General features: G+C 55.8%; 2 protein-coding genes across 3 annotated transcripts in view; one reads left to right on the forward strand and one right to left on the reverse strand.

Moving 5' to 3' along the window:
* The first annotated feature begins 551 nt into the window (after positions 1-551).
* SHISA4 (shisa family member 4) lies at positions 552-3,830 on the forward strand. Its single transcript, XM_042976079.1, has 5 exons — positions 552-715; positions 1,007-1,175; positions 1,985-2,118; positions 2,944-3,108; positions 3,333-3,830. Exons 1-5 carry the CDS (start codon positions 643-645, stop codon positions 3,377-3,379), a joined length of 588 nt encoding a protein of 195 aa, XP_042832013.1. The 5' UTR covers positions 552-642; the 3' UTR covers positions 3,380-3,830.
* Positions 3,831-8,668: 4,838 nt separating this feature from the next.
* Positions 8,669-27,247, reverse strand: part of LMOD1 (leiomodin 1) — a 50,114-nt gene continuing 31,535 nt past the window's right edge. For both annotated transcript variants that reach the window (XM_042975734.1, XM_007086455.3), the window contains 2 exons: positions 10,426-11,889; positions 8,669-9,443 (listed from right to left, as the gene is read on the reverse strand). In XM_042975734.1, the coding sequence (XP_042831668.1) occupies positions 9,417-9,443; positions 10,426-11,889 (1,491 nt within the window). In that variant the 3' untranslated portion in view covers positions 8,669-9,416. The remainder of the gene's footprint in view (positions 9,444-10,425; positions 11,890-27,247) is intronic.

The raw sequence follows: 27,247 nt of genomic DNA on the forward strand, positions 1-27,247 counted from the left end.
TCTGTGGGCACCACGGGGACAAAGCGGCTCTGAGCTGCCTCTCAATGGGTGCCTGTGTTGTGGGAATGGGGGCGGGGTGCTCTCAGCCTCTTTTCCCTCTTCTCCCGCCCCCCTTCCCCGCAGGACGTCCTGGGCTGGACACTGGGGCAGAGGAGGTCCTGCCCCTCTAGGGTTGGCCCATGTGCCTGGGTACTCGGAGATGGCACCAGGATCGGGGCTTCTGGGGTCCGGGATACTGATTGGGCCCAGGCGAGGGGCGGGCCCAGGGCACGGAGAGGCCTCCCTGGCCGCAGTGTCCAGCGGCCGGCTGTGGCCACGGTGGCTCTGGCGGGAGGAGCCACCTTGGAGCCGGGGGCGGGGCGCAGGGCAGTACCGGGCTGGGTGAGGGGCGCCCCGCTCCTGTGCCCGGGCCGGGTGGGCGTCGCCGGTGGGTGGCCCCCTGGGCCGGGCGCGGAGCGTGGGGGGTGGGGGGGTGGGGGGGGCAGGGTTACCGCGGCCCGGGCCTTAGTCCCGCCCTCGCAGGAGGCGGGAGAGGAAACCGAGCCTGGCGGCGGGTTGGGCCCCGCAGCAGCTCCCGCCGGCCGGCTTCGTCCTGCGCTCCCTGCTCCTGGCGGCCGGGCCCGGCCGCGCCCAACCCCCGCCATGCGGCCCCCGGGGCTCTGCGGGGCCGCGCCGCTGGCCGCGGCAGCCCTCCTGGTGCTGGGGGCGCCCCTGGGTAAGGGGGTGCGCCGCGGGGTGGGCGCGGGTCTCCCCTGGGTGCTGCCGGTGCGCAGGGAGCGGGAGGAGACACGGCCGGGAGGCTGGGCCACGGGCCGCTGACCCGGAGCGCGGGGTCAGCTCCGTAGAGAGGCCGCCGGGGCTCAGGGGCGGAGCGCCTCAGGGTGGCGACCAGGGGCAGCCCCCGCGTCCCGGGAGCCGGCGGGCTGGGAGCCTCGGGGAGCGGGGTAAGGGCGGACGGAAAGCTGGCCTGGTGGCCATGTCCCCCCTACCCCCGATCTGCCCGCAGCGCTGGCCGGCGAGGACTGCCTGTGGTACCTGGACCGGAATGGCTCCTGGCATCCAGGCTTTAACTGCGAGTTCACCTTCTGCTGCGGGACCTGCTACCATCGGTACTGCTGCAGAGACCTGACCTTGCTCATCACCGAGAGGCAGCAGAAGCACTGCCTGGCCTTCAGGTGGGCTCGCGTCCCCTCCATCCTCCTCTCAGGAGGCCCGCCTGGGCCTCCCCTGCTCCCCCCGACTGCCTCCTGCCCCTCTCCATGTCCACCTCCACAGCCTCAGCCCAAGCCCAGGACTCGGCTTGGGGACAAAGCTGGATGTTAGTGCTGGGGCCTGGGAGGTCCAGGAAAGGCGCATTAGCAACCCTCTCGGGCTTGGTGGAGAATGTGTGCAGGGTCAAAACCCAGACCGGGGTGCGGCTTTGTGGAAGAAGCCCTGGCAAGAAGGCAGGAGTCTTGGGTTTGATTCCCAGGTCCAGTTCTCAGGCGTGTGCTCTTGGGGAAGACTCATCCTCTCATGGGTCATTATTTCCTCTTCATAAAATGAGGGGGTTGCCAAAATTAGTGGTTTTCAAACTTCTTTTTGAAGGGGACTGCTAATATACAAAAGGCGTAAGGAGACTGTGATGGGGAGGGGAGGGGTTAAAAAAAAAAAGGGCTCTAGATTATTTCTAAGGTGCCTTTCAATGCTAACATGTTCCAAGCCTAACCAATTGAGTTGTAGATGCAGGAGTGAGGAAGTGGGGTGCGCACCACAACTCCCGGCATGCCTCACACTAGCCAGCCAGGCAGCATGGCCTTCTGGGAAATGGAGGTCCCCTAAGATCTCCTCCACAGGGACTGGGCAGAGCCCCTCAAGGAACCCCAAATCTCAGCTTGCTGTGGCCCCCTGCTGGCCAGGAGTTGGAGCACAGTTTTATGGCACCATAATGAGGACTCCCTCCTATGAGTGTTGGAAGGTGAGGGGACCTGTTCTTTGTCTAAAGTCCCAAGACCATAGCAGGCATCGCCTCCGCCGTGATCCTCTTTGTGGCTGTGGTTGCCACCACCATCTGCTGCTTCCTCTGTTCCTGCTGCTACCTGTACCGCCGGCGCCAGCATCTGCAGAGCCCATTTGAAGGTATGTGCAGGGTTGGGCGCGACGAACCTGGGATAGGCCGAGCTGAGCCGAACCCCACGACGGGCCCCGGAGAGTTCAAGGATGTGTGAATTGCACAGTAGGGCGTGCTTCTGCAGACACGTACCGGCCAGCATGTAACCCCGGAACTAACGTTCCAGGGCCGTGTATGCGAACATCGGACTGCGAGTACACGCACCTGCATGCGTGTGAATGTTGAGATGTGCACGGCATGCCGTCTGCCGGCAGTGGTGTGTGTGCAGTGGGCACCTGCATGCACATGACTCTCGGAAAGCGCAGGAGGTGGGGTCTGTGGTGGTGAGCATTAACTGGGTGTGCTCCAGTGTACAATGGAATGTGTGCCTGAGTGCCGGCACATGACTGCGTATCAGCCCAAACCCGATGGACACGGGACCCGTGACCCTGCATGGGGGAATCGGTGTGGGGGGGAGGGGCTGGGGGAGGGACCCCTCCCCCCCTTGGTGGCAGCTCTGCTAGATTACAAGATACCAGCCCCGGGAGCTGCCCCCCTCCTTGCCTAAGTGGGACATTCCCCGGGCTGTGTTCTCTGGCTTGTGAGGCCTCTGAACCTGCCGAGGGGTGCAGACCTGCTAAACACACACTGACCCGCTGGGACCAGGTGCACGGCTCCCTGTTCAACTCTGCCAAGCAAGGTCTGGGAGGCAAAGGCAGCAGGTGGCCAGCCCGGAACCTACCAGCACAGAGAGCAGGGGCCCGGTGATGCCTACCTCGGTTTCTTGGGCAGGAGAAGGAGGCTTCCTCCCGTGCAGGTGGAGCTCTGAATGCTGATCCTTGTCCCCCACCTAGGCCAGGAGATTCCAATGACAGGCATCCCAGTGCAGCCAGTGTACCCATACCCCCAGGACCCCAAAGCTGGCCCTGCACCCCCACAGCCTGGCTACATGTACCCTCCCAGCGGTCCTCCCCAGTATCCACTCTACCCGGCTGGGCCCCCTATCTACAACCCTGCAGGTAAGTGAGCAGTCTGGTGCCACTTGCTCCTGCCTGCCCCCTGCCCCTGTGCTGGGACCTCCCCTGCCCCTGTCTCCCCCTGAGTCCCTCTTCCAGACTTCTACCTCAGCTGGAAACATCCAGGCTACCTCTTCTGCATGGATCCTTCATGCCTCTGGGATTGGGGGTCACTTCACATCCTCCTGTGCCACCCCTGACCCTCACCCTGTCTCCTTGGCTTTCAGCTCCTCCCCCCTATATGCCACCACAGCCCTCTTACCCAGGAGCTTGAGGAACCAGCTGTGTCTCTGCTGCCCCTTCAGTGATGCCCCTCTCCCGTATCTGCATCTGGCCCTGGGGGCGGGCAGGGGTCCTCTATTCACCAGGCCCCAGAAAAAGCCAAACCCTGGGTCCTACTGGTGATGGAGCCCCAGGGAAGTAGACCAGGAGCTGAGCTGGAACTTGGCCATGAACGAGGGGTGGGTGGGGAGGGCTTAGAATCGGGGGACTCTTTTTACCTGGGGCAAGAGAAGGACATGAAAGCCTGGGTCAAAGCCCCTGCTTTCTCAGAGTCCTTCTACTCTCAAGATCCCAGCCAGGAAGGCTGGGACCCGTCCTGTTTGCTCACTGTGGGCTGGGGCAGGGTGGGGAGTGGGCTCCATCAGCAGTGGGCAGAAGCCCTGCCCCTGGCTGCCCCACTGGCCCGGACTCCAACATGCTGGATTAAAGCTGTAAAGCTGTAACTCATGTCGGTTGCCTCATTGGGTCCCTGCACACCTTCCAGGAGCTCTGCCTTCAGCTGGGCCCTGAGTGCTGCCGGTACCACATCCTTCGAGCAGGAAGGGCAGGTGCCAGGGCTGGAGCCCAGCACCACCCTTACCCCCCTTGCACAAGCAGAACCACCCCAGGCTAAGGGCTCCTTGAGCTGGTTCCCAAGCCAGTGAGATGGATCTTGCCACAGCGGGCGAGAGGGTGCCCATTTGCATTACAGAGATTCCCCACTAGGGGTCAGGAGCCTGTGACATAGGGCACTGCAAATTGTACAAAGGCAGCTCCCTCTTTTCCAGCACACTTAGCTTCACACGTGGGTCCTGCCACTGGCTGACCTTGGGTGTGTCTCTGAAGGATTCTAAGTCCCAGTTTTCTCAGCGATACGATGGGGATAATGCCTCAGGGCTGTCATGAGGGTAAAATATGTACATGAAACTGTGACCTCTGTCCTTCCTCATCAGAGAGGTTCTAGCACTAGAAGCCAAGTGGAGAGGCTGGGCCACCCAAGAGGCTGGTGCAAGGTGCTTCTGTCAGCTGCCTTGGATCATCAGGGGACCCTAAGACATCACGTCCCCCACTGAGCCAGGCAGCTGCCCCCACCCTTGGAGATGCGTGTGCATCTAGCTAGACCCTATCCCTTGCCTTGTTCCCTGACGACCCGGTCCTTGTGATCGCAGGACTTGTCTGGTGACAGATCCAGGAAAGGAAATTTTATAGTTTTTAATTCAAGTGGGAAAAGTGCCAGCTCAGCTTGGCAACAGCACCACCAACCAAGCGTCTCCTTTCCCCAACACCCATATGCTCAACGCCTCCTTCCCTCACCCTCCAAGGTCCTCCAGCCCTGCAGCCTTGTCTTCCAGCTAGGTCCTACCTATGGCCATTGTGCTAACCATGCCCTCTGGCGCCCGAGTACTGTCAGGAGGGCTCTTGTCACCCAGGCTGGAGGTGGGGAGCTCCCGGGTCAGCATCAGAAACAACTATGGAGAGAGGTCTGTCCGTGGATTTACAGTCTCCTCCCTTCCCAGTGAAATCTTCAGGGGGTCCAAGAGTCTGCCTCAGGAACTGACTGAGACAGAAAGAGAAAGCTAATGCTGGTGGGGACAGAGCTGGGGCCACAGCTACAAATCTACCCTCTCTCTGAGGATGGGGAAAAAAGGTGAGAGCTGGGGTTACAGAGTATCCTGGCTTCCAGTCTGCAAATTCTGCCTTCACTCACACTTTAGGAGAGAGGGTCATCAAGGTTTAGAACCCAATCTCCTTTCCCTCTCTCCCTCTCTCCCCCTCCCCGCCCCCTTCCTCCTGAAGCTGAGAGGTGGAGGAGATTGGCAGGACAAGGTTTCTGAGTTTCCCTAAGAAAAGAGGTGTAAATGAATGCACAGCCCTGCCAGTCAGAATTAATTATCCTTAAGTCCACAATCTGGGGCCAATTAAAACTTGCTTTGTCGTCTGGGATGGAAGGCAGTTTTATCCCAGTCATAGCTGCCTCCCAGAAGGGTAGAATCTCCCCTCCCCAACATTTCCAGTCAATTAACTGCAAAGCACTGAGAATTCTAAGGAAAAGGGGGAAACTATGGCAGAATGGGGCTTTCACATGCCCCAAGCAGAGAGGAGGCCCCTCTCACATTCTCTAGTTCTGTAAATAGGGAACCCTCTGGAATCTCTCCCCAAGCTCTACATGTATGACCCCATCTCATCTGCTCATTCCCAGGGACATGGGGCCAGCAGGAGCACAGAGCTGTAGCTGTCCCTCCTATCACCTTGTTCAGCAGCCAGCACCCCTGGAAACCAGGCAGGCACCCTACAAGGGGAGCAAGATACAGGGCAGGAGGAGCAGTGACCCTCCATGATTGGGGTCTCCAACGGAGTAAATGGGGTCCTGCAGGGCTGTGAGGGCACACTGAGGACCCTAAGGGGGGAGGTCTGGGAGGCACAGATGGAGGAGTGCTCTACACACAAGCAAGGGCACCTCTTGGCCACCTGTTCGCAGGGGAGAGGGATGGCTGCGCTCAAAGGGGGAAGGCAGGGGTTCAGATGCAGGGAGAGAGCTAGGGCAGAGGGGAATGGGAATACAATGGGGGCCTGAGGAAGGAAAGGTTAGCAAGAAAGGGGAGCACTGCGGGGGGAGAGGTATAGAATGGGGGCAGCTGGAAAAGGGACACCTCAGGCAAGGAGTGAGGAAGGGTAGGTGTGATAAAGGAAGAGGAGGATGCACAGGGCGGGGACGAGGACGGGGGCTGGATGTGTGTGGGGGTGTGTGTGTGGGGGGGGGGGGACTCACCAGGCCTGGACTCCAGGCCAGCAGCCTGCCCCCCTCACCACAGATGGCGCAAGCCCTAGCTGGGCCTCAGGCCTTGAGGCCAGTCCGTGGAGGAGTGGGGAGCTGCAGGTGGGCGCGGTGGGGTAGGCAACACATGACACTCCAGGCTTGGCGAGCATGGTGATCCAGAAGCCCCACTAGGTGGGTGACCCGTGTCCAAATCTAATGCTTCTTCAAGAAGGCTGCATGAGTGGCCATGCCCCCAACTCACAGCGCCTGGGACTGGAGCCCCTCGCTCATACGCCTGTGGAGCTCCTGCGATAGAAAGTGGGGTATCTCAGCGGCCCCAGCCCCCGCCATCCCGCCCAGGCCCAGTGGCCGGCGCCAGGGCCCGGTCCGAGGCCTGCGGGGGCGGGGCCGGAAGGTGGGAAGAAGGTGCGACAGTGGGTGTGGGCGGGCCCAGGGGGCGGAGAGCCCGCTGCGAAGACGCCCTCCGTTGCCTGGCGGGAGACACGGGATGTGGCTCCGGGAAACGATGGGGCCGGTAGGATGAGGCGGCGCGGAGGAAATGGCGGAGGGAAGCCCCTCGGCTCAGGTGGGTAGGACGAACCCAGCGACGAGAGACGTGGGCTTGACTACGGATGCGTCAACTTATTCAAGTCATTTGCTGCCTTTGAGTCTCATTATCTTCCCTGTAAAAGGCGGGCGAGGGACGAGGATAGATCCTGTCCGGCTCTTGCATCCTGGGTTTCATGAAGGGAAATCCTAGCAGTCGGGCGCCAGCGGAGGCGAATGGGGCAAGTGGGCGGGGATGGGTGCGCGACTCGGCAGAAACGCGGCCCCCAGAGAGGCCGGTTTCTCACATTCAGCCCATCCATGAGCACACATGGCCGCTCGCTGCCGGGCGCTCCCCCCGTCCCTCCCAGGCGGCGGGAAGGCGCGACCCAGGCCACTGACCTGGCGCTGCGTCCTGTCTACCCACCTTCCCTGCCCTCCAGCGCAGCTCCGGCGCGCCCCTGGCGCCGCGGGAGAACCGGGACGCGGCCTGCCGGCAGGTGGCGCTGCGCTCCCGCATCAGGTTCTAAGGCATCAGAGGACGAATGACCTCACCAGCCCCGGCTCTACCCACCCCTCCGGAAGAGAGGAAGAGGGCAGAGAGCGGCGCTAATCCCTTGTTGTGTGTGGACAGAAAGTGTGTGTGTGTGTGTGTGTGTGTGTGTGTGTGTGCGCGCGCGCGCGCGCGCTTAGTCTGGCTAAATCTTGCTTGGTAGAAAGGGCTTCCTAAGGTGACAGTTTCTGTTGGAACCTTAAGATTTGGAGATCCGTCGTTCTGGTTTGGTTAGGCTTTCAGTGCTTTCCTGAGGCACCACGACCAGTCTCATTTCAGTAAGGGGATGAGGGGGACCTGTTATCAGATGTAGCTCTAGGAGCGGGAACTCGACCTGAGCTCTGTTTTTATTAGCTGTGTGATTATGGGCCCATAAGTTAACCTCTCTGGGCTGAACTTATCTGCAAAATGGAGATAATATTGGCATCCACCTCACAGAATTGAAAGAGCACCTGAAACATCTTGCTAAAGCCTAGCAACCACAGACACAGGGTAAATGGAAGCCCTGGCTGCACTTAGCTGCAGTTAACACCCTTTGTGGGCCAGGAGGCGTCAAGCAGGGTTCTGTCTCCCCTCTCCTGGGCCCAGCCCTTGTTTTGGTTGTTGGGGCAGACAGGCGAGTGGGTGGAGGGAAGGGGCCACAGAGAAACCTGGGATCCAAGCTTTTTGCTCCCAGGACTAGCCTGCCTCTGTTTTTGGTCAGACCTAGCACGGCAATCCTCCTTCCTAGCAGGGACACCCCTTCCTTCCCCCCGAAGATGGTGAAACTGCTGTGCTCCCTGCTCTTGAGGCAAAACCTGGAGACAAAAACTACCAGTGACCTAGACCCAAGGTGGCAGTCCCACGGTGCCAAGGGGTGCTGGTACGGTTAAGCCACTCAAATCAGAAGGATGCTTTTGATGCACACCTGATGGAGGGCATGGGGGCACCGTTAGGTCAGGAGAGAGCCTGCAGCTAGAGCAGGGGGGTGGTGACTGGGCACACTGGTAGGGGTGCTGCTCCCCAAATGGTCATTCACTTCTCTGCTCAGGGATGGCTGCCTTCCTGGGCTTGTGACTGCTGTGGGGAGCTGGCCCCAAGCCCACAGTTAGGAAGAGTCATGGAATGAGCATCCCCTGAACATGCCTAATATAGCCATCCCAGGGCCCTGTGCTCCACTCTGCCCCATCACCCCCAAAAGCGGCTCTGGCTAATGACTCCAGGCAGCAAGAATAGTCAGGAGCGGACCCTGGCTAAGGTCTAGTTTCCTTGGCCTGGTCCACCAGGTCAGTGGGGAGCCCTCTACTCAGGGCCGAGGTTTTCCCCTTGCACTGGGCTTTCTGCAGATATGAACTTGTTATGTGGTCGACCCAAGATGGCATGGCAGGGTACCTGAGTGTCTAGAGTCCTCCACGGGGCCAGAGTGAGCATCAGCACCCTCAGTACGGTACAGAGGTGGGGCACAGTCATTCACAACTAATGGCTTGTATATATTATCAAAATCTTATGGAAAAACAGATACACAGCTATTTATACAACAGCAGGTGGGTGTGAGGGAAACGTCTGCTTTGGCATCAAACCTTCAGGACCAGCTGTCGTCCGTCCCTCTCCTCCCAGCTGGAGCCCACTCCCCACCAGGCACTTTCCATCCAGGCCAGCTGTCCCTGCCATGTCCTCTGATTAGCCCAGGAGGGGTTTCAGGGTGTCCTTAGCCCCTCCTCCTTCTCCCCTTGGGCCCTCATGCCCTCTCAATCTTCTGCCATTGCCCCACACAGAGGGCCACAGGCCCAGCAGCTTTGCCCCAAGGGCTCCTCAGAGGCCTGAATCCTGGCCCTGGAGGGCAGTGGGGCTGGGCTGGTTACGTGGTCCTGGTGGGACATCTTTCCTGAATCACAGGCCTTTTGCAACTTGACAGCTACTTGGGCCCCAGGCATGCCATCTTCTCAATGACACGCTAAAAGGACTCTTCTTGTCCAGAAACCTCAGTTCCAGGTATAAAAGACATTTTTGGAGAGCCTCAGAGACAAGAAAAGGAAAGTGAGAAGAGATCAGGCATCCTTCCTTGAACGTGGCCAGGCCTCTTGCTCTCCCACGGCAGAGTGGGGACATCCACAGCAGGTCAGCCAGGGCGGGGTGGGCGGGGTCTGTGCGGGCCTGGGAGGCAAGGCCTGAGCAGTCATGGCATTAGCAGACAGTGCCCCCGGCAGTCTGGTCCTACTGAAGCAGTTTGGGCACCTCCACCTGTTAGGGCAAAGCAGAGACAGTTTAGAGAAAGGAGTCCAGCAAAGGGGTCTCTGCAATTCAACGCGCCTCCCGTTCGTACACCTCAATGTATGTTTGTGAAATGAGTAAATGAGGTATTGACACAGAGGAAGCATTTTTCCTTTTCTTTAAAAACTGGATGTCATCAAATGACCACGAGAATTACGCCTGAGCTTGTCTTTTATGTCATGGTGTGCAGCCCCAAATGATGCTGTGGGGGTAGGGTTAGCTGCCACCACCATCCAGTGAGACGGGCAGGTGACCATGGACTCTGTCACCAAAGATGGGGGGGAGGTAGAAGTTTGAGAAGAGGGGTCTCTAGGGATGGCTCATGTGTCTGTGGCACTGATTTGTCACCAGGAGATCCCCCTGAGGGCTGAATCTCCCAAAGACCTTTGGGATAAACAGATCTGTAGGACTAGGCTGGTCCTGAGAGGGAATTAGTAAAAGGGAGATGGTTTTTGCTTTAGGAATGGGGGAGAGAAGACATGGTCGGGTCAGAGATGGAACTACGATGTAGAGGCTCTTTCTCTATTTCTGGGAGAAACTGGTTTAGCTGCAGGGTGGAGAAGTTGAGGCACGGAGTGAGAGGCTCAAGGAAGCCCCTTAGAGGAAGGAGAGAGTCCTCTCCCCCTGTGGGGATCAGGTGTGGCCTGCCCAGAGGCAGGGGGATGGATGGCATGGCCAGAAGCGCCCTACGGACAAGCAGTCTGTATACATGGCTCCTCCCACAGCCCCCCCTTGCCGGCTCGCCCTCTCCTCCAGCCCCACTGCCCCCCCTGCCCCCTCTCCTCCAGCCCTGCTGGCTTCCCTCTCTCCTCCAACCCTGCTGCCCCATCCCCTGCCCCCTCTCTTCCAACCCTGCTGCCCCCGCCTCTTCCAGCCCTGCTGGCCCCGCCTCTTCCAGCCCTGCTGGCCCCGCCTCTTCCAGCCCTGCTGGCCCCTGCCCACAACTACTTAACTTCTTGAGCTGCTTGAGGTTGCTGGAGCGAATAGCAGCCAGTAGCTGGTCGCGGGAGTTCTTCTCCTGGGCGGGGAGGACTTTGTCTCCCATCTTCCTCTGGGTAGCTGGTGACAAGGAGTTCTTCAGGTTCTCCATGATGAGGGGTGGGGCCAAGGGAGGTGGAGGCGGAGGTGGAGCGGCTGGAGCGCCCCCTTTCTTGGGCGAGTTCTTGGGCGAGGCCTTTGGAGATGGCTGGGGGGAGGGTTTGGGGGAGCCCTTGGCCAGCGCCCCTGACTTGGGCACCTCCAGCAGATCCTTCTTCTCCCCGCTGGCCTCCTGCGCCTGCCGCTGCTCCTGGAGCCGCTTTTGTCGCTGTTTGTCCATGTTGCGGCTGAGCAGGTTGGTGACCGTCATGCGGGGCCCGGCCAGCTCGAAATGGTAGCCCAGCTTGAGCAGGGTGGTGTTCTCCTTGAGCAGCTTGGCGATCTCCATCTCCGTCTTGCCGCCGCAGATGTGCCTCTGGTTGTGGAAGCGGAGCTCGGTCAGCGTGTTGTTCTGGAGGAGGGCCCGGAAGATGGCCAGGATGCCTTTGCCCGTGATGTGGTTAGAGTCCAGGTTCAGACTGGTGATGGTCTTGTTGGCCTTGAGCATGATGGCGATGGCGAAGGCCACGTGGTCATCGGCGCGCGTGTTGGCCAGGGCAAACACCTTGACCACGGTGTTGAACTCCAGAGCCTCGGTGAACCGGACCAAGATCTCATTCGTGATGCAGTCTGAGTTGTTGACGTTCACCTCGGTCATCTCTGGGTCATTGTTCTTCACTCGCTCCAGAGGCTCATCAAATATGCTGGGGGCCGCTTCCTCCTCCGCCTTGGCAGGCCCTTCCGAGGGCTTGGTGGGGCTAGCGGGGGCCTGTTTCTCCAGGGCTTGCGTCTTGTTCTCTTCTTTGGGCTCCTTTTTATTTACGGACTCCTCTTTTTTCACTTTTTCATTCTCCCTTTTTGCATCCGTGTTCCCGCTTCCTCTTTTCACCTTCTCGTCCTCCTTCCTGGCATCCACGGTCCTCCTCTCCCCTTTTCCCTTCCCGTCATCCTCTCTCTTACTCATCTCCTTCTCCTCTTTCTTCTTGTCTTTGTCTCTGCTTGGCCCCGTGCTCCTGTCACTGCCTTTCTTCTCTTCTTCCCTCCTTGGGGCTGCTGCCCTCTCCTCTCCCCTCCCCTCCTTCCCTGCCTCCTTTCTGTCCACCGCAGCCCTGACCCGACCCTTGTCAATACCCCTGATAAGCTTCTCCTCCTTGGGCTTCTCTCCACTTTTGCCATCGGCTTCATCTTTGTCTCTTGAGAAGCTTTTCTTTAAACCACCCCTCTTTGGCTCCTTCCCCAGGTCTGAGTCCTGTCTGGGGCCCAGGGTTTTTTTGCTGGCATCTCTGCCCCTTTCCTCTCCATTCTTGGCATCTGTCTTGGGCTCCACTTGCTTGTTTTCCTAAAAATTCAGAAAAGAAAAATAAACATGAAGAGCTGGCTACAGAGGGAGAGGAATGAGTACGGAGACAAGCACGGGGAGCATTTATATAACTGCCCTGGAGCCTCCAAAGGACTATGTCCACTGAGAGCACCATAAGCTGTCGCGGTGATTCAAGCTGTCACGGGTGATTTAGAAGGAATGCTTCCAGGGGTGCTTGGGCGGCTCAGTCGGTTAAGCGACCGACTCTTGATTTTGGGTCAGGTCATGATCTCAAGGTCATGATCTCATGGTGGTGAGGTGAGGTGAGGTGAGATAGAGCCCCGCGTTGGGCTTTGCCTGGGTGTTGAGCCTGCTTCAGATTCTCTCCCTCCCCCTCCCCCTGCCCCTCCACAACTTGTGCGTGCACACACTCTGTCTCTCAACAAAAATTGAACAAAAAAAAAAAAAAAAAAAGAAGGAATGCCTTGCTGAGCCATGTTGGAACCCAAGGTAAAAGGAAAAAACACTAATACTGGTCCTGTCTTTATTTAAAGTTGTGCATTTTTGGTTGTCATAGGTATTTTTGGCATTAAATTTGATTTTTAAAAATATCAGTTATCTTGATGACTGAGCTTTTTGGTGCCCCCTTGCACTGTGTTCTAGGCAAGTGCCTTGCACACCTCACCCTAGTGCTCGCCCTGCTTCCAAAGGGTAGTAGGTCAGTGGTCTTCAGACACTGGGATTTTACAGCGAATACCTTTCTAAAGGAACAAAAAAAAAGTTAGAGGGACCAATATAGGGCTGCTAACATTTTATTTTACCAATTAAAGATATTTATGGGGGAGGGGGGCTAGGTGGCTCCATCAGTTGAGCATCTGACTCTTGATTTCATCTCAGGTCATGATCCCAGGGTCATGGGATTGAGCCCTGTGTTGGGCTCTGTGCCGAGTGTGGAGCCTGCTTGGGATTCTCTCTCTTTCTCCCTTTGCCCCTCTTCTCTGCTCTCTCTCTCTCAAAACAGGATATCTATAAATTGTACCTACTATCATCGTCTCATTGGAATAGGAAGGAGCTCACAGTAAAGAAGTAAGGTAGGGGCGCCTGGGTGGCTCAGTCACTTGAGTGGCTGACCTGATTTTGGCTCAGGTCATGATCTCACAGTTTGTGAGATCGAGCCCCGCATCAGTCTCTGTGCTTGCAGCTCGGAGCCTGCTTGGGATTCTCTCTCTCCCTCTCTCTCTACCCCTCCCCGGCTCATTCTCTCTCTCTCTCTGTCTTCCAAAATGAATAAACAGTAAAAAAAAAAAAAAAAAAAAAAAAGAAGTAAGGTAGATATAATAGAATAAAGGACACACCTTTACGTCAAATATGTGTAGCTTTTTGAAAAGCCCACAATATTGTTCTCATTTTTTAGTAGAAACTTTGCTAAGGGTCAGCACCTCTCTGGGAGGAGCCCTAGAGTCCACTGAGTGAGCTGACCTCAGGAGGACTCTGCCAGATTCAGGATCTAGGATTCTGTGACTCCACTTTGACCACACAGACACTGAGAAGTTGTTCAGGGAGGCCTTGGAAGGGAGTCAGCTGAGATGTGCTAAAGGCTTGAATTTTACATGCAACGTGGACCACCCTGTACTTCCATGAGGCCCTGTTTCCTCCTCCACGAAGTTCCATGAAGTGTGAGCCTCATTCTGAAATACTTGCTTCCTACCCCCATCAGAAGAGCCAAAGGAGCATCAGGATTGCCTAAGATTAGATGTTAGATTTACCTGCCCAACTGTGATAGAGACCCCAGAGCGACTGGGACCTCAAGGAATGTCCTTCCCTAAAGGTTGTTTGTTTGTTTAAGTTTATTTATTTATGGCGGGGGGGGTTTGTTGGGCAGGGAGAGAAGGAGAGAGAATCCCAGCAGGCTGTCAGCACAGAAACCCGATGTGGGGCTCGATCCCACAAACTGAAATTAAGACCTGAGCTGAAATCAAGAGTTGGCTGCTTAATGGACAACCGACTGAGCCACCCGGGTGCCCACCACCTCCCCAAAGGTTTTTTTTAAGAAGAGACTATGGCCTGATTATTAGAAAGGTTTTCTGTTTTTCAAGAGTGCCTGATTGGCATGTTGGAAGAGGAGGAGGAGGAAGGAAAAGCAACCCTGGATGGCACTGGTCCTCCCTCCCTCCCTCCCACCCAGCCCTTCCTCGCTCCCACCCCCCACCCTGCCCTGACAGGACGGAATGGAGAACTGGTTGGTCCTATGGAAACAGTTTGTACCTGCACCACAAACACATGCCATCGGGGACCAGCCCCGGGGTTTATTTAGCAGCAAAAGTCCTTGGCTCCTCTGCTAGAATCACAACAGGCAGCCAAGGGGCACGAGGCCTGGTGAGGCAGGGCTGAGGAATGTGCCCCTTCCCTCCTCCTGCCCTAGGGGGCAGCAGCACTGGGGGACTCACTGGTGCTTTCATGGTGGAGCAGGGTCCGCGGAGGGCTCTCTCACACTTCCTCTGGCCCCCACTGAACTGGATCTGACCCTTCGGATTACCCTGGATTACCCTTTCAGGGCGGGGAGCAGAAGTGATGGTGACTTTACCATACCTTGACTTCAAAGGAGGAGGAAGCTCTCGGGAGTATGCAAATAGGATGTAAATGAGGAAATCCAATGGATCAGCCCCTTTAGGACACTCCTAACATCTGCCCACAGCTCAGCCAGGAAATTCCAGCCCATCCCAGCTCAGAGTGGTTTCGTCACAAATTCCATCCTGAGCGTGGAGGTGAGAGCTGGGTGCCACAGCCTCTCCAGCAGAGTCCAGAGGTCAGGCCCCCAAGGCGGGGAATCCTGCCCTCCCCTTCCAAAATGTGCACCCTTCGGGATTTCTCAGTACCCACGGTGCGCTGCCCAGCTGCCCTCTGCATAGTTCCCACACCGATTACAGGCCTCACTTAGAGGGAAACTGGGGAGCCAGAGGGATGGTAACTTAACCAGCAAGTTCAGGAAAAACTGGGTTCCAGATCTGACTGTCACCAGCAGCGGCCAAGTCAGTGTAACCTTTTCTGACCTTGTCCATTAGGGGCAAAGGCATTTCCCTCCACCTGCCCGGCAGCCCTCCGGGCGCCTGGCCGCCCCTGCTGCCCCCAGAACCTGCTCCACAGCTGTCTGCTCTCCCGATCAAACCCGTCCCACACTCAGACCAGGGCTCCCATTCTGAACCTTCCCCTGCTTTCCCATCAGGACTCCTTTCCCAACATTTTAACCCTCTCCCTGCCCTGACACCGCAGCCCTTGACCTCTCCCCTTGGTCTTCATCCAGGACTGCTCCCCACTCCCTCCTAGGGTACTCTCCCTACACTGAGGCCCCGGTTGGCTTGGAGCTGCCGAGTGTCTATTCTTGAGGAGGTGTTCCAGCCCTTTAAAAAGAACCTAACGAAAGCCAGGCAGGGCGGGGGAGGGGAGCTGATTAATCATGGGTTTCCTCCAAATAGCCAGGAATGAGTGGGGCTGGGGCTTGTTGCTGCCTGTAGCCCTGAGAGCTCAGACGTTGCCTTAAAAGGAGAAGGAGCCCAGCGTCCTCCCAGGGCTGGGATTTCTGTTGAGCGAACTCCTCAGCACATAACAGAGCTACCTCCTTCTTGCTTATCTGAAAGGGAGTCCAAGCCAACTTCTTTTGCTTCGAGAACTGGTGGCACATCCTGGTGACCTCTGGAGGTTATTTTTGCTTGTCCTCCTGTCTCTAGGCCTCACTCCACTATTCATCCCTTGTAGCAAGAGGGGTTTAGGTTAGCTATAACAAAGAACTTCTATAAAGCAAAGGTTCACAGGCTTCTAGGTGAGAGACCTAAGCAGCAAAAGCTGTTCTTCCCTTTGGGAAAAGCTTTAGGGTTAGGGGAAGCCCACAGGGGTGGTTTGGGAATCGATCACGGAGGCAGAGGAATGGAGGAGATGACCTCTGAAAACCTCTAACAACCTGTGAAACGATGCAGGGACCTAGCAATCAGGCTCAGAGGGAAGAAGCAGGTCCTTTCCCCCATCTGCTCCAGACCTATGGCCTCATGGCGTTGCTCTGTCACTTGGATTAGGATCCAAGAAGCCAAATGCCTTTGATAGGTTCAGATGGCAGAACACAGCATCTTTTCCCTTACCGTGGGCCTTTGGATACTACTTCTAGAAGTCTTGTCTGATTGAACAGAGAAGAGAACATTTTACCACTTTTCATTGCCCAAGAGGGAGAGGAGAAGAATTGTCTCTCCAGAAGTTCCTAGAAAATGAGAACTTGCTGAGAGAAGGCCAAACCCCCTGTATGTGCTGCCCTCAGCCCTCAGCCCACAGTTGCCTAATACCTCACGTAGACCACCACCAAGGTCCTCTCCTTCCTATGACGCGTCACCTACAGAGTAATCCCGCCAGAGGCCTATGCAAGGCACAGAGTCTGCAGACCTCCCCAGAGGACAGCACTAAGATGAGATGGAACCTGGGGAAAATTTTTGTAACAGGACATGGAGGATGTGGGTCTGTCAAGCTCACTCCAGCCACTTGCCTAGGAGGGGGCAGAGCCAAGGAGGGCAGGAGTGACTGGCAATGACTGTGCCCTTCACGTGGGATCCGCTGTCATGGATTCGGGTACATTTGTTCCATCCCCAAAGCAAGCCCGAGGTGATGTCAACTCAGATGGTTCAAGACCGGTCTTTTGCCAGGTTCCCCCGGGGCTGCCTGGTGAGACAGACAGCCATTAGACTTTCTGTCTAGAGACCTCCACATGCACCAGCTCAAGCTCCAGGCTAGGGGCAGGGACTCCAGGCTCTGCAACTCTGCTTTCAGTGGACTGTCTCCCAAGCCTTAGCTGAAGTCCTGAAGGCACTGACAGCCTCAGGGTCCAAGCTCATTAGAAGCCAGCATTTTTAGCTTGGCTCTGGACTATAGCCTGCTTCTTGTTTCTTGTGGATCAGGTTATATTTAGTAGGAAAACATCAGGGGACTCTGTGGCATCCCCCAGTCCTCCCAGTGCTCCAACCCCTCACCATGTCTCCTTCCTGGTCCTGCACCAATGCTCTCCGCCAGCCCCCAGCATGTCTCAGAGCCCACGATCATGTTCCCCCGCTTCTCCCATGGAAGCTGGCCCAGCAGAAGGCTGGAGCCCTGGCCCTACTCTCTCCAGCCACCTGGAGACCCGATGTCAGACACCACAGCTACCAGGGTCTTCTGTCTGCAAGGGAGGGCAGGAAGGAGCCAGCCGGACGCTGGAAGGCTTGCCCAAGGTCCCCCCGGGGAACAGCACCCTTACACAGCTGGTGTGAAGGTCAGGGCTGCTAGCAGGGTCCGGGGCTTGTGAGGACCAAGGAAATTCACTCCCTACACCCTCATGCCTCATTCTACATGGAATGCCAACTCTTTTTTCCACCAAAAAGAAGAATTCTAGATTCTCCTGATCAGAAGTTTCAGGAGGACCGGGGCGCCCGGGTGGCTCAGTCAGTTAAGCATCCGACTTCAGCTCAGGTCATGATCTTGCAGTTTGTGAGTTCGAGCCCTGCTTTGGGCTCTGTGCTGACAGCTTGGAGCCTGGAGTCTGCTTCTGATTCTGTGTCTCCCTATCTCTCTGCTCCTCCCCTGTTCACACACTGTCTCTCTCTCTCTCTCTCTCTCTCTCTCAAAAATAAACATTAAAAAAAAAAAAAAGAAGTTTCAGGAGGACCAACTGCCTTTTGGGGAAAGTAGATTCCCAGAACTGGCGTTCATGGGGAGGGCCAGCAAGGCCAACTTCCCTTGGTGGTCTGTGGGGCAGGAGTCCTCCACTGAGACTTAGCCCAGCTTGTTACACGGAGCTTAAGATTTTTTTGTCTTCTTTTAAGTAGGCTCTGTGCCCAACATGGGACTTGAACATGTGACTCCAAGGTCAAGAGTTGCATGCTCTATGGACTAAGACAGCCAGGTGCCCCTGATTTTTTTTTTTTTTGTAATTGAAGTATAGTTGACATACGATGTTACATTAGTTTCAGATATACACATAGTGATTTGACAATTCTATACATTATACAGTAGAGCTTCAGATGTTGAAACACCTGATACTGTCCCTAGAAAGCTATAGGTTCCCTCCAGAGCTGTCAGGAAAACGGGGATTGTTCTGGAAATGTCCTCCCTCTGGTGGCATGGCGATTCATTGGCTCTGCAGGCAGCTGGCCCTCGTGCCAATCCCAGTTCTGCCCTCGACTAGCTGTGTGACCTTGGGCAGGCTGCACACCTCCTCTGAACCTGTCGTCTCATATGCAGAATGGAACCGACCAACCTGGAGCTCGTCGTTAGGTTGCAAGTGGTTGTAAGGAGTCTTACACCAAAGTCCTGACACCAAGAAGGGCTTGAACAGGAGATGAGCTGCCACGAAGCTGAGCCCTCCCTTCAGAAAAGTGCTGAGGCCAGTGGCGGGCAGGAGGGTTTGCCCCGCTCCCACCTGAGGCCCCTGCCCCCTGGCTTAGTATCTCAGTATTATTTGGAAGTGTGAAATGCAGCGCTCGCCCCGCGGTCGATGCAACTGCAGTTTGTATTTCCCCGTGAACAATGACACGACCACGTCCCAAACCCTGGAAAGCTGCCGGGGGAGCTAGAAGCCGGGAAGGGACCAGGTTGCTTTGGGAATTCTCCGTCACCCTCTCCCCCCGGTCCCACGGTGACAGAGGCAGGGGTGGAGTGCGACGGGAGCAGGTATCACCCACCCCCCCAACAGCGCTAGGGTTCTATGAATGGTGGGGTCTGTGCAGGCCTGGGGGTGCAAAGAGATGCCTGTTCTCTAGGGCCAGCACCCTCCCCCCCAAATCCTCCTGTGACCCTACTCATTCATCCACTGTGGCTTCATTCATCGGGAGGTGTATATCAACCCCATCCTAGGGACATAGTGCTGCATAAGGCAGGCCCGCCCTCACAGCTTAGGGGGCATGGCAGGCAGGGGGACAAGTTGACATCAAGGTACGTGGCAGACGGTGCTGAGGCGGTGGCCCCGCTGCCTGAGAGTTACTGTTTCAGCTGACAGCGTCCCTTCATGCCGGCCAGAGACTCACTGCGGCCTCCCGAAAGGGCCTGGCAGCCCGTCTCTCAACCATTTCCCACACTGAAGTTCCTTGACTCCTTGGCTCAGGGACGAGGCCTTGGTATCTCCCAGAAAGCCCCCTTTTTGGTTATCCCAGCCCTGCCCATTTTCAGATCATCCTGGGTCGGCTTCCCCTGTTTCACAGCCCGCCCCCCCCCCACCCCTGGTGTGGGGAAACGTTGTCTCCACGGGCCCTTGCAGGGTCCTGAGCAGCCCCCTTCTCATCCCTTGTAGCTATGGAGGGACTTATGGGGAAACTGAGATCACAAAGGATGGCCTCAAGAAGGAGGAAGGCAATGGGGAATGGGGGCAGAATAGGGCTTTAACCTCGCCCCCTTGGGTTCACATTTCTGGGAACATACATTATAGGGCATTCAAGGGCTTACACAGAGAGACCCATGGGTACACTCAGCTCCTGTCCGTGACTGGCGTATAGCTGATCCCCTAAGAAACAGGGGATCAAAATGAGATTCCTAATTTTGGGGTGGGGGCTGTATCATCTGGTGTGCGGACTGCAAAAGTGCCTCCTCACCACACCTCCTGAGACTGTGAGGACTGCGTACCTGGAGCCCCCAGCCCGTGAGCGAGGTGGGAGGGAGGATGACGAGGCCCGGCACGGGGGCCTGCACATCGCAGGTGCCTCTGTAAATGCTTGTTGGGCATGCCGACAAAGTACACCAGCCCCAAATAATTCGCATGGGTAACCTCAGAAATGGGCAGGTGTCAGGCTTGGAGAGACCCCCCCCCCCACCCCAGGTAGCCCTGGTAGGGCCCCTTGAAACCAGGGACCAGCAGCTGTCCCAGCCTTCTGCTCCCAGCCGGAAGTCCTGTGGGTTGACAGTGTGAGAGCCTATCCACACCTAACAAATATGACAAGCAATGTTGAAGGCTTGTGTCCCCTTGTCCCCCAAGAGAACGTGGGCCAAAGAAAGCCTCCAAACCTACCAGGGCTCCAGAGGGGTCATCTAGGGCACCCCCTGGGGGAATGTGTGCACCTGGTAAGCTCTGAGCAGAGAAGCCAAGGCTCATGCAGTCACAGAGCTAAGAAAAGCTGTGTCCCTGCAAGCATCCCAGACGCCCCTTGCTGCCCTGTCCCCTCTCTGTTTGGTCTCTCTGGCCTCCCTGTGCTCTCCAGGACCAGCCTGCTGCGAGCATGTGAATCAACTCTTGGGGTGGTGGGCAGGCTCCAGCCCCGTGGTGGGATGTTCGTAGTTCGTTGGGCCTAAGGTCTGGGAATGGCACCAATCTTTCTAGGGAAGGGCAAGGCCAACTCAGGCTGACCCTTTACCCAGTGACAAAACTACACGGGAACGCTGGAGGAGCTCCTTTCATGGTTTTGAGCCCCATATTTCTAAAGGGCACGTTCCCCAGCCCTGGCTGCCAGCCCACTGGAGAAGTCAAGTTCAATCTTCTTCCCCAAATCCTCAGTCCACAACAGCTTTCTACTACGTTTCCTCTCCAGCAAAACAACTGCCAAATCAATGAGGGTTCATCGAGGTGCCGTTGGCTGTGCCTCGCGTGGAGTTAGCAGCTCCTGCAGCCCCGTGCTGGCTCTGCAGGGTGGTTACTGCCACCATCCCTGTGTCACAGAAGAAGAAACGGAAGCCCAGATCATGCAGCTATTACATGAGGAAGCAAGGACTCAGGTTCTAGAGTCCGAACTGTTTACCTCTTTATTACACTGTCTTGCGTGAGTGGGCCGCATGCCAAGCCGGTCTTTGACTTAAATGCCTGGTACAGAGATAGGCTCTCCACCCCCTGGCCGCCCAACCCTGAAAGAAGAATGTTTTAGTGTTTGCAAGGTGGGAGATGCCGTGCTAAGTGCCTCACGCAAGCCACCCATCTCATTCACTCCTCTGCGCTGCCACCAGAGGAGGGCCCAGCATGGAGAGGTTCCAACCTCCCTGGGAGGAAGCTTGGAAGAGGGCTGGCAGGGGTGGGGGACCTCGTGCTGCTGGCTGGTAGGGGCCAGGGTGACCTTCGCTTGTGTCTCACGGTCTTCTTTTCCCACTGTTCCCTATAAGCTTGTATCATGGTCTTAACGACCATCACATTATGATGGCATCTTAGAAATAAGCCACAGAAAAGTCAGAATTCTGGACAATGTGCTCAGGGGCAGTCATGGCATCTGGGGGTCGGTGGAAACATTTTCGGCATCCTGCAGATGGTGTCATTCTTAAACAAGTCACATCAGTAGTAAGGGCGAGGACTGGATTTCAAGCTCAGATCTCTTGGGTTCTAAAGATCGTGCTCTTGTCTACTATGCTATGCTCATTCCCCACCGTCAGACCCTAAGGAAGGAATGCCGGGTTCTGCCAGGCACTCCTGGCAAAGCACACAACACGGACCCGACGCTTGCCACCTGGGCATCTGATCACTCGGTCATACGCTTGAGGGGTGACAGCTCTGCCAGATGCTGGGCTCAGCTCCGGGGAGACAGAAATGGATGGCCATGAGTCTCCGCAGAGCCGGGAGAGGCACCTGGCGTCCCCTTGGATTTCGTGTTCAGGCTGGGAGGAGGGGCCATCTGGGAGGGAAGGGCCCATGGCTCTTGCAGGGTTAAGGGGAAGGTAGCCTCAAGAGAATAAAAATCAAGGTGCCAAGGTGGGGAAACCATGGCTGTCTCCAGTCAGGCCTGGAAGAGGGAACCCAAGGGGTACGTGGAAGGTGGAGACCACCAGAAGCCTGGGGAAGGAGCCGGGCCTGTGGGGGACACGGAGGAGGCCTGGCTGAACAGGAGAAAGATCCACGTGGGTTTTCTGACAGAGGTGAACACTAGGTCTGAGAAAGCCCTCACAGAGCACAGAGCCAGAAAGTTCCACTGAGGAAGGTTCCATAAGTGGGGAGACACAGGAGCTGACCCCGAAGGAGGAGGAGGAGTTTGGGAAGCAGGGAAGGAGCCCTGCGTGTTGAGCACGAGGCTTTCCTCTGCAGCCTCACCTCCTCTGCCCTCGTTCCCAAGCCCCATCCTACAACTCTGTTCCTTTACAGGCACTTCTGCACCCCGTGTTCAGCGGGTTAACCTCTCTCTACCCATCGCCCAGCACCAACGAAGCATCGGGCGTGGCCTGCTTTAGGGAGTCGCCCCGGATCCCCCAGCCCCTGCCCTGGGCCCCTCCCCCACAACTCCCAGTCTTGGCCCCTATCACTCTGTCCCTTTGTCCATCTCCCCTTATGGGACCTTGGCCAGGAAGGATGCCTTATCATTCACTGGATCCCCGGCAGAGAGTGCCAGGCACATTGTAGGTGCTTGCTTGATAACTACTGAATGAATGAATGAGTGAATGAATGACTGAATGAGTGAATGATGGCCACCAGATGCAGCCAGATATTAGTTTGGAATAATGAAGATCAAGAAAGCTTGCAGAGTAAGGAGCGGAGCACAAATAAGTGCTCAAATAAAGCACCAACATTATTTGACGTTGGTGTTGGAGGTGAAACGGGTGCACTCCCTCCACTCACCACTGGCAGAGACAAATTCCAAGGCCGAAATGCCAGTGGGCTCAGCGTCCGGTCTGGCCACAGGTTGGAGAGCCCTGGATGTCAGCCTTCTTGGCCTGGTCCAGGTGTGTTACATATCCCCAGCCCTTCAGCCCAGTTCCTGCGGGGGCTCCTCGGGCAGGGCACATGTTCCATAGCCCAGGGCAGGCCGAGTCGGGGTCAGACAAGGGGCCAGGGTTACTGGGAGAACGAATGCGTGTGATTCCACCCCACTTCTGGAAAGACACTCCAGGGCTCTGCCATTCAGTAGGGCCAGCTGTAGAGCATTTCTAGACTACTCACACCCTCTCCCGAGGAAGCCAGGCCTGAGACAGCTACGGGTGCCCTCTGCACAGTTGCGGCCTCTGCTGGTGGCTCTCCTGGCTCCCCATCCCTTCCCTCCTGGCACTGGGTTTCAGATCGCCAGCCCCAAACCAGGTTTGACCGTAGGGTGCACCCCTGTGTATGTTACACATCCCAGGGTCCACACCCAGAAGGCCTGCTGGGTCTGTGGCTGCCTGCCTTGGCCTGCAGCCTTGAGGATGTCCAGAGCCGGAGGGGAAGGAGGTAGGAGCCGAGAGGCAGCTAGACAAGCCAGGCCAGGTCCCAGAGCCTGCCCACCAGTGACATTCCTTAAAGGAATGCAGTAAACAAGGAGAAGCCCAGCCCCATGGGGCCAGAGGTGGGAGGCTAGGGGTGGGAGTGGAGGCAGTGACAGCCATTCTATTCAATATCTTCACCACTTTATCCCAAAGGATGGAACAGCTGGGGAGAGGTCAAGTTTGTTTTACCAAACCAGAGATTTCTAAGAAGCTGGCTCTCAGAGCTGTCATCCATTAGCTAGTTCCCTGAGTGACCTCTCTGGGCCGCTACTGGAAACATGATCTTTCAGGACAAGGCTAGAGTCCCCTGAACAACTCAGTTGTTATCCAGGCCACCGCTGACCCTCTTGCTGCTGGGCCGGCGTGAGACTTGACACGTGCTAAATGTTGCCTGCGAAGTGGGGACACCACAAAAAGTTTAAATTCAGATTTTTTTTTCCTTTTTAAGGCTGAGTAAGATTCCATTATATCTATATGCCACATTTTGTTTATTCATCCATGGAGGGGCGCTTGCACTGTTTCCATCTTTTTCGCTATTGTTCGTAATGCTGCTATGAACGTGGATGTGTGAACATCTGTTCCGGTCCTGACTTTCTGTTCTTTTGGGTCTCCACCCGGAAGTGGCGTCGCTGGAACGTGGTCCAAATTCTGACTTCTCTGTACCACCCACCTGACTGCTTCACCTCTGATCCTATCCAACGTGTTAACCACATTCTTGCAAATATCCTCCGCCGGGGCCATGCCCACTGGTCAGAGCCCCCTCCCTGAACCTCACCGCTCCATGCTTATGCCGCACCCCGCCCCCCCCACAGGTTGCTGGGCCAGGCAGGGCAGGCAACCCACCCCTACAGTGGGGCTACTGCCCTCCACGCCCCGCAGCCTTGCCTCCTGGGTGACATCAATGCCGAGCCCCAGCACTAGAGTTAGAATGCCAGGGTTCTAGTGTTTGCCAATGTGGGGATCGTAACCCTTCATAGGGTTCTGAGCCTTCGGTGAAGTGTTCCGTGCGAGGCCTTTGCAGCAGAGCCGAAGGCACTGGAAGCTGGCAGTAAAAGTTAGCTGTCATGATCTGGTTTCCCAGATTTACAGCTCTCTCCTGGTTCTCCCATCTGCACCTGTTTGAAGCTCTCAGATTCCTTGTCCTCCCTTGTTTCTCATCCCACTCCGCCCCATTCTCAGCAGATCATCTCCCCTACTCACTTCCCAGGAATCAACAGAAACCAGCCTGTGGGAATTCTCCAACTTCCCACCATCTCTCTCCTTCCAACTCACTGCCATCCTTTCCCCAGTCCTGGGAAGGACGAAGCACCTGTCCTCCTGTTCCAGGCTTACCGTGCCGTGGGCTCTGGCTCCCACACTCTCTCCCGTGGCCTTCACATCCCAGGTCAGTCAGATCTGTGCCTCGACCCCCCCAGTCCTACTGGGTGCTGCCCCGTACCAATAGCCTTTTATACCCAAACTTCCCCAAAATGTTCTTGTAAAGTCCCTACTCATTCCTGGATCCAACACAGTCTCACCTCAGCCCCGAGATTCCGTAGAAATTAGTTTCATCCAGATCATTACTGACCCCCTTATTGCTAAATCAGGTTTACATTTGTATTCTTTATCTTGTTTAATTGCTTGGGAATTGCATGCCTCTTAAATGTGGGTGTTTTCAAGGTCTGATTTTGAGCCTCCTTTGTTTTCACTTTTAGGCTCTCTCCCTGGGTGACCTCATTTATTCTGATGGCGTGAGTTGTGTTCTGTGTTCTGATGTCTCTTGAAGCTGTATTCCTGGGCTGGGCACCACTGCAGAGGTTCAGACCCTCGTATCCAACTGTCTATTATACCTCCTGGCATGTCTGTCCCCATGTATCTTAAAAACTGAGATCCCCCCCGGCTTCCCACCGCCATGCCCTTTCCTGCTCCACTCCCTGTCTTGGTGAATGGCTCTTCCAAACACCTGGTGGCTCAAGTCAGAAGTCCTGAAGGCAAGAAGATGGGAGGAGTATGTGGGGAGAGGCGATGTGGACCCCTCTGCACTCACGCCATCCCAAGGGATTTGGGGAGAGGCTGTGAAATCAACCGATTTTATAAAAGATGGTTTTATCTATCCCCTTATCTCCTACACACAGATGATGCAACCTCCTCACCACCACTCCCATCAGTCCCTCCTCTCATCCTCACTGATGCCACTTTCATCCAGGCGGCTGTCACCTGTCACTGGGGCTACTGCAGCAACCTTCACCCTGGCCTTGCTGACCTCCTCTAGGATAGTCTTTACACCGCAACCGCAGCGACTCTGCTGAAGCACAGATCTGTCGATTCACTTCTTTGCCTGAAACCTTCCATGGTTCTCCAGCACCCCTGGGATAAAGTCTAGACTCCCACGGTCCATTCCCACCTGGCTGCTGACTGCCCTCTCTCAGCGTGGCGTCCCACACTGCCGCTCAGCCCTGCTCGATTCTCTCGGTTCTTGTAGGGAGTCTTTGGAGTGATGTTCTCGCCACTTGGAAGGCTCGTCCTCCCTCAGTTTTCTGGTAAATTCTTACCCTAATCCTTAACCTAAAGATGTTTTAGCTTAGATCTTTAATTCAACTGGATTATATTTTGGAGTCTGAAGTGAATAGTAATCTGCTTTTGAAACAGATATCTAGGGGCGCTTGGGTGGCTCAGTTGGTTAAGTGACCAACTCTTGATTTCGGCTCAGGTCATGATCTCACGGTACGTGAGTTCGAGCTCCGCATCGGGCCCTGCTCTGGCAGTGTGGGGCCTACTTGGGATTCTCTCTCTCCTTCTCTCTCTGCCCTCCCCACTCGTGCTCTCTTTCTCTCAAAATAGTAAATGAAAAAACCCAGATATCTAATATCTGGATTACTTTTATGATCAGAAAAATGAAAAGTTGTTTTATAAAAAAACAAATAATTGTCTTTAAATAATTCTGTTTCATAGCAAAAAAAGAAAAACCATGACCCCTCAGGCCAGCAGCAGGGAGAAGGGATGGAAGAGATGGGAGGGGACAGAAAGGTGGGGGGTGATACCCCACCATGCAGCCCAGCAAGGCTGTGCCAGGACCTGCCATGTAGCCTGACCCTTGCCTGGTTCTGTTCCAATGGTTTCGAAGTCAGCCCGGTGATGAATATTAGTGCCAAGCAGAAGGGCCAGAAGAGTCTCAGGCACCGCCTCCAACTCCAGTGTAAACATAAACTCCACAGTTCATTTTTACCTCCCAGGACGATCTCCACTGGGGTGGAGTGGTGGCTAAGAAAGGGGATACTGTGTTTGTGAACCCAGGAAATGACATCTTCTGATGCAGTCCAGCTCAAGACCAAGGCTTCCCATGGGGAGCAAATGCCATCCACTGCAGTTTCTGCATTGCCTTTATAAGCGAATGGGAAGGAAGGAATATTCTGGAAAAAATAGGGATGTGCAAACTTGGGTGGTTGGGCTTTTGCACTGAATGTTTCACCGAATTCTGCCAGAGACTATGGTGATTCTTGTCTGCTCTAAGTCTTTAAGGGTGAAGTTTTCTTGTGAAAAGGATATTAAAGAGGAGAAGATGGGGGGCACCTGGGTGGCTCAGTCAGTTATGCGCCCGACTTCGGCTCAGGTCATGAACTCATGGTTCATGAGTTCCAGCCCCACGTTGGGCTCTGGTGCTGACAGCTCAGAGCCTGGAGCCTGCTTCGGATTCTGGGTCTCCTTCTCTGTGTGCCTCTCTCCCGCTCGCACTCTGTCTCTCTCTCTCTCTCGCTCTCTCAAGAATAAATAAACACTAAAAAATTAAAAAAAAAAAAAGAGAAGTTGGGACAGTGAGGAGTGGCTCTATGGTTCTTGCTCCCCTCCAAGGAGCCCAAGAAGAGCCACCAAGAGGCACCAGCAAGCAAGGGAGGGTGGAAAGTGTCTACTTTTCCCCAAGACCCTTACTCCTCCCGCCAAAGGTGTGGGCATTTTACTGCCAGGGGGAAAAATGGGAAGGCGGGTGGGGAGCAGGGTTCAAGGTGAGGGTGTCGCTTTATGGCTTGTGCTGGCCAGACCTTCCCAGGCAGCACCGTTTGGGTTTCTGTTTGGAAGACATAAAGAATGCATCTCCAGGGGCTGAAGAGTCTTGTTGTGGATCTTCTCTGTGATGAAGGATCAGCTCCAGTGCTCTCTGCAGACCTAAGTGTTTTGCCAACTGGTCTGGTGACTCATACTGGGAAGCTTGTAGCAAACCCCATTTTTGGAGAAGCTGGGAAATCTCTTTGTGGAAACAAACAAGTCCCTTTAGCGC

The sequence above is a fragment of the Panthera tigris genome, chromosome F3, assembly GCF_018350195.1.
Source record: "Panthera tigris isolate Pti1 chromosome F3, P.tigris_Pti1_mat1.1, whole genome shotgun sequence".
In the NCBI taxonomy this organism is placed as follows: Eukaryota; Metazoa; Chordata; class Mammalia; order Carnivora; family Felidae; genus Panthera; species Panthera tigris.

Coding starts and splice junctions, on each gene's coding strand:
- SHISA4 (XM_042976079.1), top strand. CDS start 643: ATGCGGCCCCCGGGGCTCTGCGGGGCCGCGCCGCTGGCCGCGGCAGCC. Junction 1,176..1,984: donor AAGCACTGCCTGGCCTTCAG/GTGGGCTCGCGT, acceptor CTTTGTCTAAAG/TCCCAAGACCATAGCAGGCA. Junction 2,119..2,943: donor TCTGCAGAGCCCATTTGAAG/GTATGTGCAGGG, acceptor TCCCCCACCTAG/GCCAGGAGATTCCAATGACA.